The sequence below is a fragment of the Onychostoma macrolepis genome, chromosome 13 (assembly GCF_012432095.1).
Source record: "Onychostoma macrolepis isolate SWU-2019 chromosome 13, ASM1243209v1, whole genome shotgun sequence".
Taxonomy (NCBI): Eukaryota; Metazoa; Chordata; class Actinopteri; order Cypriniformes; family Cyprinidae; genus Onychostoma; species Onychostoma macrolepis.
This window is the reverse complement of record NC_081167.1, coordinates 7574750-7588023: the sequence shown is the minus strand read 5'-3', so window position 1 is coordinate 7588023 and position 13274 is coordinate 7574750. Positions and strand designations below refer to the sequence as shown.

The window sequence follows — 13274 nt, the reverse complement described above, 5'->3', positions numbered from 1 at the left end:
AGCTGTTTTGTAATTCCAGTTAAAGAGTTCATTCTTTCTTTCTTGCCAGTTTGTGTTACCGCTGTTAGTTTGAAATTGTTGCTTATGCACTGAACAGCAAGAATATTATCTCTGCAGACATCATACTGTTGAATTTTCAGAAATAAAGAAAGAAAGAAAAAAAAAAAAGAAGCATTCGTGTTGGCTACAACTTCACTTTCACTTAATGTCACTACGACATATATAGGCAGAGGAAGCTTGCTAAGAGGCAAGCTCTGGGTGGCTATTTCTCTTAGACAAGTACCCTAAATTAAAACTGAAACAACTTTCTTTACACTCTCTGTTTAGCAAGATTTTATCAGAAAACTAGTCAACTCAATGGTAAGTCAAAACAATATTTGAGGAATAAAATGTTTTAAGTGTTACGTTAAATGCACTTATAATTCTTAAAGAAGGGGCTTGGAAACCTGATCCACTCTGCTATTCAGTATTTAGTCAATGCACCACGTTTTTTGGAGGGAAGCACAGTTTTTTATTCTCTTGAAGAGTTTGGCTTCACATACTGTAGTTTGCTTAGAAATACGTCGGACTAAAACAGATGGATCATATCATTAGGACATGCCTTTTTCAAAATGCCTTTTGAATTTATGCCAAGTTGCATATTTGCATGCAACCAGTTTGTGAAAATGTTGCTAGTTTCTTCAACAGTGTTGCCATGCAGCAACAGCACTTCCTTTACACTTTAAACGTTATTGCATAATCTATATATTGCATTACTGAAAGAAAGAAAACTTGTTGAAACAGGGCAATAAGGAAAAGTTGAGAATGTGCCAGAATTGGGTAAGATGTGTTCCCTTCGTGTCATTATGACTCAGACAGAGGAAACATGCTTTGACACAACTACTGAGCGGTCGCTTCGCTCAGACCAGACCTCGTTTCACACTCTCTGCTTACATCTCAAGACGCAATCAGCAAAATAGTCAGTTGTCAACTCTGGTAAGTCATGAGAAACTTTTCTTACAGAAATATTTATACAATTTGATCTAAATTAAGAACTTCACTCTAAGTTGGGACATTATGGGGAACTGTAGTTCATGATAACAGGACTGTATTTGCAAGTGCTAAATTAACACTGTGAAGTTGGTCTTGTACATCGATGTTACAGGTTGGGTGACTATGAGAAAGTTATGATAAACAACAAAATCACTCCAAAATTGCATAGAACAAATCTGTTTTTCTAAGATCTAACCAAGGATATAATATACCTGAAGAGAGTGTTTTTTGTACTTAGAAATCTATGGTCTATCAAACACCTCAAATGAGTGCCTGTACTTTGCGGAAACAAAATTGGGTTACACTTTATTTCGATAGTCCACTTTAGACATTCTACTAACTATAAGTAACTTTGTAACTACATGTCAACTAATTCTCATTAATTTGCAACTACATGTCTACTAACTCTCAGTAGGGTAGGTTTAGGGTTAGTAGAATAAGTTGACTTATACTTGCAAAGTTTCTAATACTCAGTATGTTGTATGTTGTGGACCCATCAAAATAAAGTGTTAGAAGATATTAAGCAGACAGTCTACTAATACTCTAATGACTGCTAGTTGACATGTAGTTGACATGAAGTTGCAAAGTTACTTACTGTTAGTAGAATGTCTAAAGTGGACTATCGAAATAAAGTGTTACCCAAAATTGAACTGCCCTGACATTAAAAACAGCAATTTTTTTTTCTCTCTGACTTTAGAAAAAGAGCTTCCACAAATGACAGACCAAGCTAAAATGTGCTGTTACACTGCTCACTGCAAGGAGGAACAACCCTGACCTTGTTTAGCTTCAAAAATGACAAAACATGACTTCAATTTAATTAATTTGAACATGATAGAAGAAAAACAATATCCATTTGAGACCGGAAATTATTTTATTAAAAGTCCTAATTTCAGATTAATTTATTTTAGTATGTAGATGTCAATGGAGTTGACTGTGTAAACAGTATGTAAAACACTACTACCCCTTTACACAGAAATATTTCAAAATTCTCTGGAAAAAATAAGATCGCTTTGGTTTCATGGTTGAAACTGGTCCGCTGTGCAGATATTTGCATTCTATACTCATACACATTTTCAGTTTCTTTACTCCAAGAGTCTGGAACCCCATAACTCATTTAGATATTGGTCAGTAGTCAATATTAGATCGGATTCTTATCATTGATATATGAATTATTAAACCACAAAGGGGAAAAAAATATATAAAATACTAAATGGAACACAAAGAGAACAGTTGGTTAATGGGATAGTTCACCCCAAAATTAAAATAGTTATATTTTACTCACCCTCAAGTTGATCCAGATCTGTATAATTTTCTTTCTTCTGTTAAACACAAAAGAAGATATTCTGAAGAATTTTGGAATGTTGAAAGTGGTGGTAGACTTTGACTTCCATATAGTATGGGGAAAGAATACTATGGAAGTCACTGGCTACCAGCAACTGTCTACCAACATTCTTCAAAATATATTTTGTGTTCAAAAGAAGAAAGAAACGTATACAGGTTTGAGGATGAGTAAATGATGACAAAATGTTCATTTTTGGGTGAACTATCCCTTTAAGGAAATCATGCATGGTGGCTTAGACATCCGTTCTTGAATGGTTAGAAATACCTTTCAAAAACCTCAACTTTTGTAGATGACATGAATCATTCAGAGAGTTAAAATACCTGCTTGTTTTGGTGTCAAATTATTTCCACTCGCAGATACTGATGCAACAAAAATTTCGCTTCTACTAGTTTATGAAACTGTTGTTACTCTAAAACAGTTGCTTCAGCATTTTACACTACACAGGAAGACACACTTCCTTGTACACCGCATACACTGTCACAACAAGTTTATACTTCTGGAGGGTGTTGTACCATGAGTTAGTTTTAGTTTAGCCGATTAGAAATGTGTCTCCAAAGTGAAAGCCCTGCAATACATGACGACCACATTCCTGCAGTGACATCTCAATGTTGTTTCTGTTGCAGAACTGTTAACGTGAAACTCTGACCTCTATTTTCAGAAACTACGCAGCAGCTCTGCCTGTTAAAATACCATGACATCCAATAACAATTCGTCAACCGTACATCACTGCGGTGTTTCAACTCAGAACCTGGTGGCATCCGCCCTTCCTCCTATACTCATCATTGAGCTGTTACTCGGCCTGCCTGGCAATTTCATGGCACTGTTTGTCTTCAGCAAAACCCTTAGGACTTGGAGAGCCAACGTCATGTTCCTCTTCAACCTGGTTGTGTCTGACTTTCTGCTTCTCATCAGCCTACCCTTCCGCATTGACAACTTCATGCGTGGCGAGAGTTGGATATTTGGAGACGTCTGGTGTCGGATCAACCTATTCATGCTGTCAGTCAACCGTTCGGCTAGCATTGCCTTCATGACCGCCGTGGCTGTTGACCGCTACTTTAAAGTGGCCCATCCGCATCACAAAATCAATTATATAAGCACAAAACAAGCAGCCGGGATTGCCTGCTTCATCTGGGCTGTTGTGATATTCCTGAGGATCCCTTTGCTGGCCAACAAACTTCTGGACGAGACCAACAACTCTCATTGTAGGAGCTTCAGTAACTATGAGAACCCATCGCTAGGTATCCGACTGCATTATGCCGTGTTTACCTTAGAGTTCTTTCTGCCTTTATTACTCCTGGTCTTCTGCTCTGTGAGTATTGCATGTATCCTACATACACGCCAGATGGACAAGGACAAGAAAGGGAAAAGGGCTATTCGGACTGTCCTGGTGATTGTTGGGGTTTTTGTCTTCTGCTTCTTTCCCAGCATCGGCACAGGATTGACAGTACTCTATTTAAAAAAATTTGGAGATGCTTATTGTGATGCTTACAAGTTCATCAGTCAGTTGTTTTCTATGTCCATAGCATTTACCTATCTAAACAGTGCTCTGGACCCGGTCATCTACTGCTTCTCCAGCTCAATCTTCCGCAATTATTTGAAAAGCGTTGTCAACCGAACTGGAATCGTGGAGCTACAAATGAGCCGACGGGGCAGTATGCCCAGCGGAAGTGACTGAGTGTGGATTGGGGATTGATGAGCTTTGAAACGCGTACACACTGCTTAATATATGTTTTTTTCCATTATAGTTTTATTTGTCAAGTTTTATTTTTGATACATATACGTACTATTGTATTTTTTGTTACATATATTTTTATACTGATGCATAGAAAAGTTATATAATAAATCATGTCATATACATTATTTAACTTAAATCTAGTTAATATATGACAAATTCAATATAAATAATGTCACAAGAATGATAATGAAGAAAAAAAAAATTCATTTTTTTGATGGAATGATCATTAAGTGTACAGTAAACATTGAAATATAGTTATTTTAATATTATTAGTGCAGGGGGACTAGAATGTACCGGCAGTTTGGACATGACATTCCAAATTTCTCATCACATCATCTTTTCCGTTATTTACGTTCATAATGTATTGCAGTAACATATTTCTGGAACTCTAGAAGTTCATACTTTTGTTCGTTCAATCAATCAATCAACAGCTGTTAACCGAATAAATTCTGGCTGAACAAACTCATGTGTACACATGTTGGATAGCTGACTAAATATCAGAGAAGCTCAAGGTGTAGCAACAAACCTCCTGGCTTCCTTCCCCATAATTAAGTCCCTTGAGCTTTGCCAACTAAACAAAGAGAGTCTTTTACCTTGCTATTAGTGATATTAATTAGAAATAACAATATCAAGTAGCACACTAACAATAAATTACATTTTCTTGTTGTTTATACATATTTCAGATTCTGTAAATGTATTTACTAATGGTCACATAGCAGCTGGAGCTGCAACAGCAATGATCAGCTGTCAATACCTGTATTGCTGCATTCACACAAATGCAGGCAAACATGCATTTATACAGGTTGTTAGAAATGCAGACACAGATGAAATTTGACTCCAATAATGTTGTCATAACTGGAACAGAGGGATAGAGTGGAAGCAGAAGAGGGTCTCTTAACTGCCAGTGGGGAAGATTGCACTTCAAAGGCTCCCACACACTCTCAAGCAGGCAGGGTGCACTTTTATCCTCAGTTATAACCCTGAAAAGCTACTTGTTTCTGTGAAAACCACAAGGGTTGGTGTATTTTTGGAAAATATCAGTAATATTAATGCCTATAGGAATGTATTTACTCTCTCTCAATGTTGGATCAATAAATATATTGTTATATGTTTTCAAAACTATGATTCTGTGAATACTGAGATGGATTTGCATTTGTTGTAGTATCTTTGCAGTTAAGAGCCTGAAGAGTGAAGAGTTAGATGAAAACAAAAATGAACACAAAAATTATATTGTGACTTTCTGTCATATTTTTAAGAATGTTGGTAACCAAACTGTTTTGGTGACCATTGACATCCAAAAAAACAACAACAACAACAAAAAAACACCATGCTGAAATATGTCTCATATCTTCTCTTAGGTTAAGTCAGTCTGGAAATAGTGCTGGAACATGAGGGTGATTAAATGATAACAGAGTTGTTTGAGTTCACTCCTTTAACCATTTCCACCTTAGCAGATACTCTTGTTTGTGGTTTGATTGTAATTGCAAAGGCAAGAGATGTAACGAACTTATGCTGCGATAACATCTTGCTGAAACAGAATATCATCATTTAACTTCCCGTCTTCGTTCCTCAAAGCAAGTTCCTCAAACCCAACGGTAACTGTACATTCTTGGCTTACATGGCTGCCAAATGGCTTCTCTTTATGCCTTCGATCTGAAACTAAGTTGACCATAACCCTTCCTGAAGGATTTCCACTTGACAAGGTCTACACCACACACTGGAATGAACTCTAGTAATGTTTAGATCAGCTGACACTCCAGCCACATTGAATTAAATCCACAAGACATGTTTGCAATATTAATTTCTAATACTATAGCAATTTCCTGGCAATCTAGTGGGGTAACCTTCTCAATTACCAACACCTGAATAATGTGACGACAGCCATAGTGTGCCATAATAGCACCTGTACTTCCATTTTTAAGTTAATATTAATAATCATTTCCAATTTACCATTTTGTAACTGCTTGTGATGATTCGGACAGTAGGCTTGCTAGTGGCAACATTACAGTCTTGACGTCATTGAATTGCTGTCAGAGTTATATGACAACAATGATATGTCATTATTTCTACAGTAACTTCCTGCTTTTGACGATTTGTGGCAACAACATTAGAAGTACACTCTATTTGCACTTGTAGTGGGTTTCCTCTGTTGGACTTGAGATACTTATACGTATGATTGCCGTTTGTGATTCATGCATTTGTACATGGCACAATCAACACTACAAATTGACAAAATGTATTCTTTTAATGCAATGTACTGCAAGTCATTTTGAATAAAAGTATCTGCTTTATACATAAATGTAAGACTCCCTTAAATAAGAAACTATTTAATTACACTTTGCCATCAGTTTCAGATGATTAATATCCAAGAATTCATCCAAGCATACTAATAACCAATTTTTTATGACCTTTCCTCTGACACAGAATGTTTTAGGGTCGACAAACCACGTCAAGATTTAATTTGCATTCAGCTGGCTAGTTCCAATGCAAAAAATCATATTCAGTTCCCTTTTAGAACCTTGATGATTATTAAGCTAATTTAACAAGTTTTTAAGCAGAAGTATCACATAATTCAACTGACAGATGCTAAAGATCTTTGTAACACGTTGTAACAAAACATATATATAGGATAGGTGACGGATATAAGGTTATCATAATGTTTTAATGAGATGGATGAGTCATATTTTTGTGTAGGCTACCATAAATCATGTTCTTTGGATATATGTCAATTAGGATACACTATAAATGCAGTAAAATAGCAATTCTATGTACCACAGCCACATGTAAACAATTTGAAAATCACAACTCAAACTGAGCTCAACACTTCCATACTTCCAACATACATTTGTGTTCAAACAACATGTAAAGTGAATTTTTCACCCGATGACCCCTTTAATACACTAAAAAGTAAATAAATAAATAAACATATGCCCATCAGAAGGATGCAAAACTATAGAAAAATTAAGGCGTGACCATTGGACAAGAAATGTTAATTCGGGCAGCAGGGTTACACAAAAAAACAAACATAAAAACAGGATGAGAAGAAAGGATATGAACTGCAAAATACTTTAAGAATTAATATGAAGAATTAGGTGTTAAACTAAGAATTAAACCATCAGGAACCTCCAGTGCCACAGTTTTCCAGAACTGCAACCTACCTGGAGTCTCAAGAAGTACAAGGTGTCAGGATCTCAGAGACTTCCCCATGGCAAGGAATCTTTTTTCTTTTTTTTAAAGTTATTTTTGTGGGGTTTTATGATGCTTTTTTGGACCTCGAGATAGGAATCGACCTCGGGTCGCCACAAGCACACTAACCATGAGGCTACTGGCGCCGACAAGGTAAGGAATCTTGAAATATGACCCCCACTTCAAAAGAATCACAAGCTGAAGTGTTGTGAAATACATGAAGACTGATTTTTTTAAAAGGCTTTATAGAGAGATAGGTTGAGAGTGACTTTTGAGGGACCAGCACCACTCTATCTTGTACCACTGTTTGAAGAATTTATCTTCCAGAATCGGGGAGTAAATTTTGGGAGTTAATTTTAAGTCCATCTCCTACCCTAAAAGGTTTGTCTAGCTCATTGTTAGTAACAGCATACAACAAGATTCCCTTGAACTTGGAACTTGAATTGTGTTTTTGGTGTTCAAATTGTGAATTGCACTGAGTCTGTCCTTGTCATTCTATTTATTATGTTTGTACAGCGCTTTGGGCAACCTCTGTTGTAAAAATGTGCTTTAAAAATAAATAAACTAACTAAACTAACTTAGAACTGGTGATGGTACCTCAAAAGTCACTCTGTATAAAAAAAAAAAAAAAAAGCCCTCGTTAACAATTATACATCACTTATACATGATTACATACAAAATCAATGGCAGTTATTAAGATTTACATGGTTTGGAATTGGTACAATGTGCTTGGGAAAATAATATGATCAGAGTATCGACTTGCCTAATAATTTTGCACACACTGTAAACTCTAGTTGCCTGTATAATCACCAACGTGTCAGAGCATGTGCACTGTTCGTCTAACTGGTTTAAATAAACATTTGAAGACTAGTCAGCTACATTACACGATGATTTTACTGTCCTAAAATGGTTTTGGGCATAGATTCAGACACCATTTCATCTCACAGGGGCTTGTGTAAATGAATCCAGACAGAACCTCATGCCTGTCTCTTTAGCATATGTCTGATTTGATAATAAAAGCTGACACAGAAGTCAGGCTCAAACTAGGTCAGACTAATAAATGCTGGTATGTAACTCTTGTGCATGTACATTTTCAGATCTCAGTTAATAGGGTCATGAAGCGAAGTTTTGAATACTATAAAGGCTGTAATGGTAATTTCTCTGCCATTTTTTAAGCGTGAGCGTGTGTTTGTTTCATGCTGGACGCATGTAAACGTGAGCATGCCAGTGCCAACATCCGATTCTGTTTCTCAGTTGTCACCACAATGTCAACGTTTGCTTGTTAATAACAGATATTTTGACACTCTAATTGGCCAGACAGTTTGGGAAGTGATCATTGGGAATGAGGAAGTGCGTTTATGCGGTTTCTCATGAGGTGTGTACACGTAGATTGGCCTAGGGGCGACTTTTTCTCCCCACCCGGACACAGCAGATTAATCAGATCTGCTACACTCAATTATTTCATCCGGTTGTGGCCACAGGACTAGCATAAAAATAACCTCAAGATCAAATCTACTCACTCTCCATCGTGTGATGCATTGTCCCACTAACAGACCTACAGAGCCAATAGAATCTTATCGGTTCACAACTTGCGACACTGTGACTTAGCACAGAGCCAGAAGGGAAACAAAAGCCCTGAAGCATATGAAACTGTCAGAGCAGCTCTGAACCTGAACACCAGGGCCATGATACAGTGTCTGTTTATGGTTTGTCAAGTTAAAAGAAAGAAACAGAGGTAGAATCCTAGAAATAGAGACCTATTATTTTAAAGCATGCATCTCAGAACAATAAAGTAAATCATCTGTTGCACACACATAGGTACCTGTCAGCGCTTATTCTAAACTCTTGTGTATGTTGGCAACCTGCATTAACCAGACAAAGCATGAATATCGCCCAGCTTCTGGTTTCCTTTTCTTCAGGACGCCATCTCCAGCTAATGTGATGAGAAGTGCGAGCTGTGAAAGACCTTTTGTTATCAGTTCTTGGCGAGGAATCACAGTGATGTCTCCTGACAGGAACAGCATTGGGAATCCTAGCTAATGGCCCTGGGCTCAGAAATAATCCGCTCCTGAGAGGAAGAAGTGGCAGTATGAGCTCTTTAGCAGACCTGCTCTTGCTGCCTTTAAAAATCAATACAAGCAATTCAAAACAAACCCACACAATCTCGTTTATTTAAATTCACCATCTCACACAAATACAATGAAGTAAAGAGAAAGACAGACAGAAAAATGGTTCATTTCAGCAAGAAATGTTTCATTTCACAATCTAGAGCTTAGCTTATATACACCATTATGTAGAAAGCATAAATGGTCTTAAAAACATAGTTCAGACGACATATATCAGTATGTGATTTTGTAGGATTTTTAATCAGGCACTAAACAGAGTACACATTAAAGGTTATGTTGACCAACTGAATCGCTTTGGTAGACTCAATTCAATGGACATTAAGTCAAGTCAAGTCACCTTTATTTATATAGCGCTTTTACAATACAGATTGTGTCAAAGCACTTAACAGTATCAAATTGGAGGATAGAGTGTCAGTAATGTATAATGATAAGATTAAACACTCAATTTTCAGTTAAAGGCATTTCATTATTGAATTCAGAGATGTCATTGTCTAGCTCAGTTTAGTTTAAATAGTATCTGTGAAATCAAATCGGCGATAATCGCTAGAAATTAAGTGTCCCCAACTGAGCAAGCCAGAGGCGACATTACATTTTTGACCGTTGCTCATGATCACACCACAATTTTGGGAGTGTTGTTATGTGGTTGCTAGTGTGAGCTGAATGGTTGTTAGTGCATTGCTTTGTGGTGTTTTGGGTGGTTGACAGGACATTGTGGTTGGTAAGATATTCTGAGTAGCTATCATTGCTAAGGTTTGCCAGGTGGTTGCTATGCAGCTGATTGGTTTTGTAATACTATTTCTAGGGTTTGTAACTAAGTTATACTATTTTGGGTGGTTGCTATAGATGTTTGCTTATTGGGTCCCTGTAATGCCTTCTACAGATTGTGAGATTTTAGCAATTGTTTTGCAATCTTAAAAGATCTAAGAACTAATCACATTGCGTGATGTATGTAGACTGTACGATGATAACACCTAATGCATTGTAGGCTTCGAGGCAAATTAGTATAGAAAAATAAACGCCATCAGCATGTGTTAGTGGTAAACTTCCTTGTCACCTCCATGATATTTAAACTTTAGTACCATGTTGCGTTGATTAAAACATGATTTCATGTTACATTTTTATTGGCTAGTCAGTAGGCGTAGGTTGCAGCAGTAAACAAACTGAGATGGTCATTCTAAAGTCAGAAAATTTGTGCGGGTTAGCTTTGGATGCAAGGCAGTGACAACGGGTGCCTTTGAATCTTGTTCCCGGCTGCGCACTTCTTACGTCATGAGTCATGACAGTGCATAAGAAATAATATGCCACAACAGAATGCGCAAAAATTAAAGCCATTCATTTGAATTCTAGTAAATGCAAAATAATTTCAATGCTCAGGCAAATCGCTATAGAGTTGGTGCCACTATACAACTGGTGAATGTGGTTTACAGGTTTCATAGAAAAAGAATGATGTGCGCCAAATCAGTCGCTGTATAAATCTAATACTTTAATGGTTGCGGATGAAATAGCTCAACACGAGAGCCAACACAAACGCAATGACATGAGAAATAAAACATCATATTTTAAAGAAGAGTGGATTTAAGTGGTGGAAATAGCGGATAACGGTAACAGTAGAACGGTAGAATGGTAACAAAACTCCGAGACATTACAGTCACACAAGGTGTAGTAGAATTACAAATGTTCACGTTTTTTGAAAATATTTAGCTTACAGATCTCTGTTGAAATGCTTCAGTCTGTTTTTTATTCTATTCTATTCTAGTTTAAATGCTTCAGTTTGTTTTTATATTACATTATATTATATTATATTATTATAAAGAATTGAACTGTTCTTTGAGTTTTTTAAATGATTTTTAATAGAATATCTTGGTAATACAGCACTGTTTAAAAAAAAAAATCTCAGGTAACCTAAAATGTGTATCATTTAGCTACATCAAGGGTTAAATCAAATATAAATAGCACATTAAAGTTAAACGTTACACACTTTTTTGTGCATGCGCTGTACAGGTCTGGTATAAAGAATGTTTTTGCTCAGGTGGCCAAAATGTCTGCCCAATGGAGAAAAGTTTTGCTCAGCAAAATTAGAGGGAACATTGCTGGTGTCTGTTTTTCTTTCTCTTTTTCTCTCTCTCTATTTTTTTTTTTTTTGACTACGTGCTATGAGAAGATTGTAATTCTGATTGCTTATGAACATTCTCTCCTTAACAAGACACACAAACAGAACTATAATTTATGATTTCCTTAGCAAACACGCATTGCAGCAGTAGCAATTAACTAATAAGAGGCACAGATGAGAATACCATGTTATTGTATCAGGTACTTTGGGGAATGATGTGAATACCATGAAGTAAGAATATGGTAGTCATTTAGTATCATGGTATTACTATGTAATACATCACTGTGGTATCACCGCTGTATTTTTGTAAGGATACATCCAGATGATTTCCCACAATGGTGCAAAAAATGGAAATGAGATGGCACGACAATCCAGGTGTAAAACCTTTAACACAGATCTGGGCTGATGATTAAATATGGAAATAGAACAGCCAGAAGGAGATTTCATTCAGATTTTTTATTACATTTCCTCTTGGATCGGTGGAGAGAAAGAGAGAAAAAGAAACATTAGAGTGCAACTGAGGTCAGACATTCTCTTTTATCATACCTGTCTCTCTGACTCCAGATCACATGCAGACCTACAGGCAGGTAAATGTGGGTTGAGTGGAAGTCTGACCCCCCTAAATGCAAGAAAATAGAGCAGGCAGGAAATTATACCTCATGCGCTCACTTTATATCAGTACATTTGTAACCTCTCTGCCACAGATGATATAGTTACTTGTGCATAATTCAAAGAAAGCAAAAACAGACAAGATGTATGTATGTACTGTATATTATGTTCTTTTTAGATTTGCGTGACATACACAAACACTAATGGACCAGTTACATTTTTAATAATATGTAAATGATGGCTGACATCAAGAAACCCCCACAATTCAAGGGGAACTGCAATTCAGGCTCTAAAACGTGCCTCTCCTTAGATTTTTGCAAAACTCTAAAAACATACCTATACATGCTGAAATGGACACTAGGGCAGTAAAACACCAACAACCAACAAATTATGATTGCAAATTATGATTATTGATTCATAAAAAATATGGTTCCTTACACAACATTATGACATCAAAAAAGAATTTTGTATAGTTCACGATTTGTAAACTAACTAACTAATGACTTTTTTGACATAGTAAACTTGCTTCTTAGCTCACCTGGTAGAGCACTGAACTTGCGATGGAGAGCGCTCAGGTACAAATCCTGTGAAACAAGAGCCACAATGAAAAAGCTGAATGACTTGTAGAAGCAAGCTAAAATGGCATGGGCGCTTCAAACATGTTTACTTGCTTTTGTTAACACTATCGGTTAAGTTTAGTGTAAGTGGTAAGTTATTTTCAACACAAAGCATTAACCTTTTAGTGTCACTCACCCAATATTTCATTTTTGAACTGTTGTGATATGTACAACAACCAACAAACTAAAACAATGCCAGATTCACATTAATTTGTTTCTGATAAAACTGAACATGATTTTAGCACCACTCACTGAACATTGCACTTTGAATTTGTTGTGAAATGGGCAAGAAGCAATACAATATCATTTTGAAGAAATGTTGCCTCATGAACATTTTAGCAAAAAGAGTCTGGGTTGGGTAAATGGGTGGTTGTCAGGGCATGTGTTTGCTACGGATGTTGGGTGGTTGCTTACAGTATATTTACACTGCTTGTTATATGATGTAACTGTCAGCAAGGTGCTAAGATGCTCTCTCACAACAACTGAGACTAACTAGCTATGTAAAAGAGAGGACGAA

At 36.6% G+C, this 13274-nt stretch overlaps 1 protein-coding gene across 3 annotated transcripts; it reads left to right on the top strand.

Annotated features, from left to right (window-relative positions):
* The first annotated feature begins 255 nt into the window (after positions 1–255).
* On the top strand, positions 256–4571 carry hcar1-3 (hydroxycarboxylic acid receptor 1-3). 3 transcript variants are annotated; one of them, XM_058795689.1, is made up of 3 exons: positions 269–360; positions 855–975; positions 3033–4571. In XM_058795689.1, the coding sequence occupies exon 3, from the start codon at positions 3066–3068 to the stop codon at positions 4047–4049; it is 984 nt and encodes a 327-aa protein (XP_058651672.1). In that variant the 5' UTR covers positions 269–360; positions 855–975; positions 3033–3065; the 3' UTR covers positions 4050–4571. The 3 variants fall into 3 exon arrangements, with proteins under 3 accessions (XP_058651673.1, XP_058651672.1, XP_058651671.1); XM_058795690.1 differs by lacking the exon at positions 855–975 and having other exon boundaries at positions 256–360; XM_058795688.1 differs by lacking the exon at positions 269–360 and having other exon boundaries at positions 444–975.
* The last annotated feature ends 8703 nt before the right edge of the window (positions 4572–13274 follow it).

What these genes read in the sequence shown, in the direction of transcription:
- hcar1-3 (XM_058795690.1), top strand. Translation starts at nt 3,066, where the DNA reads ATGACATCCAATAACAATTCGTCAACCGTACATCACTGCGGTGTTTCA.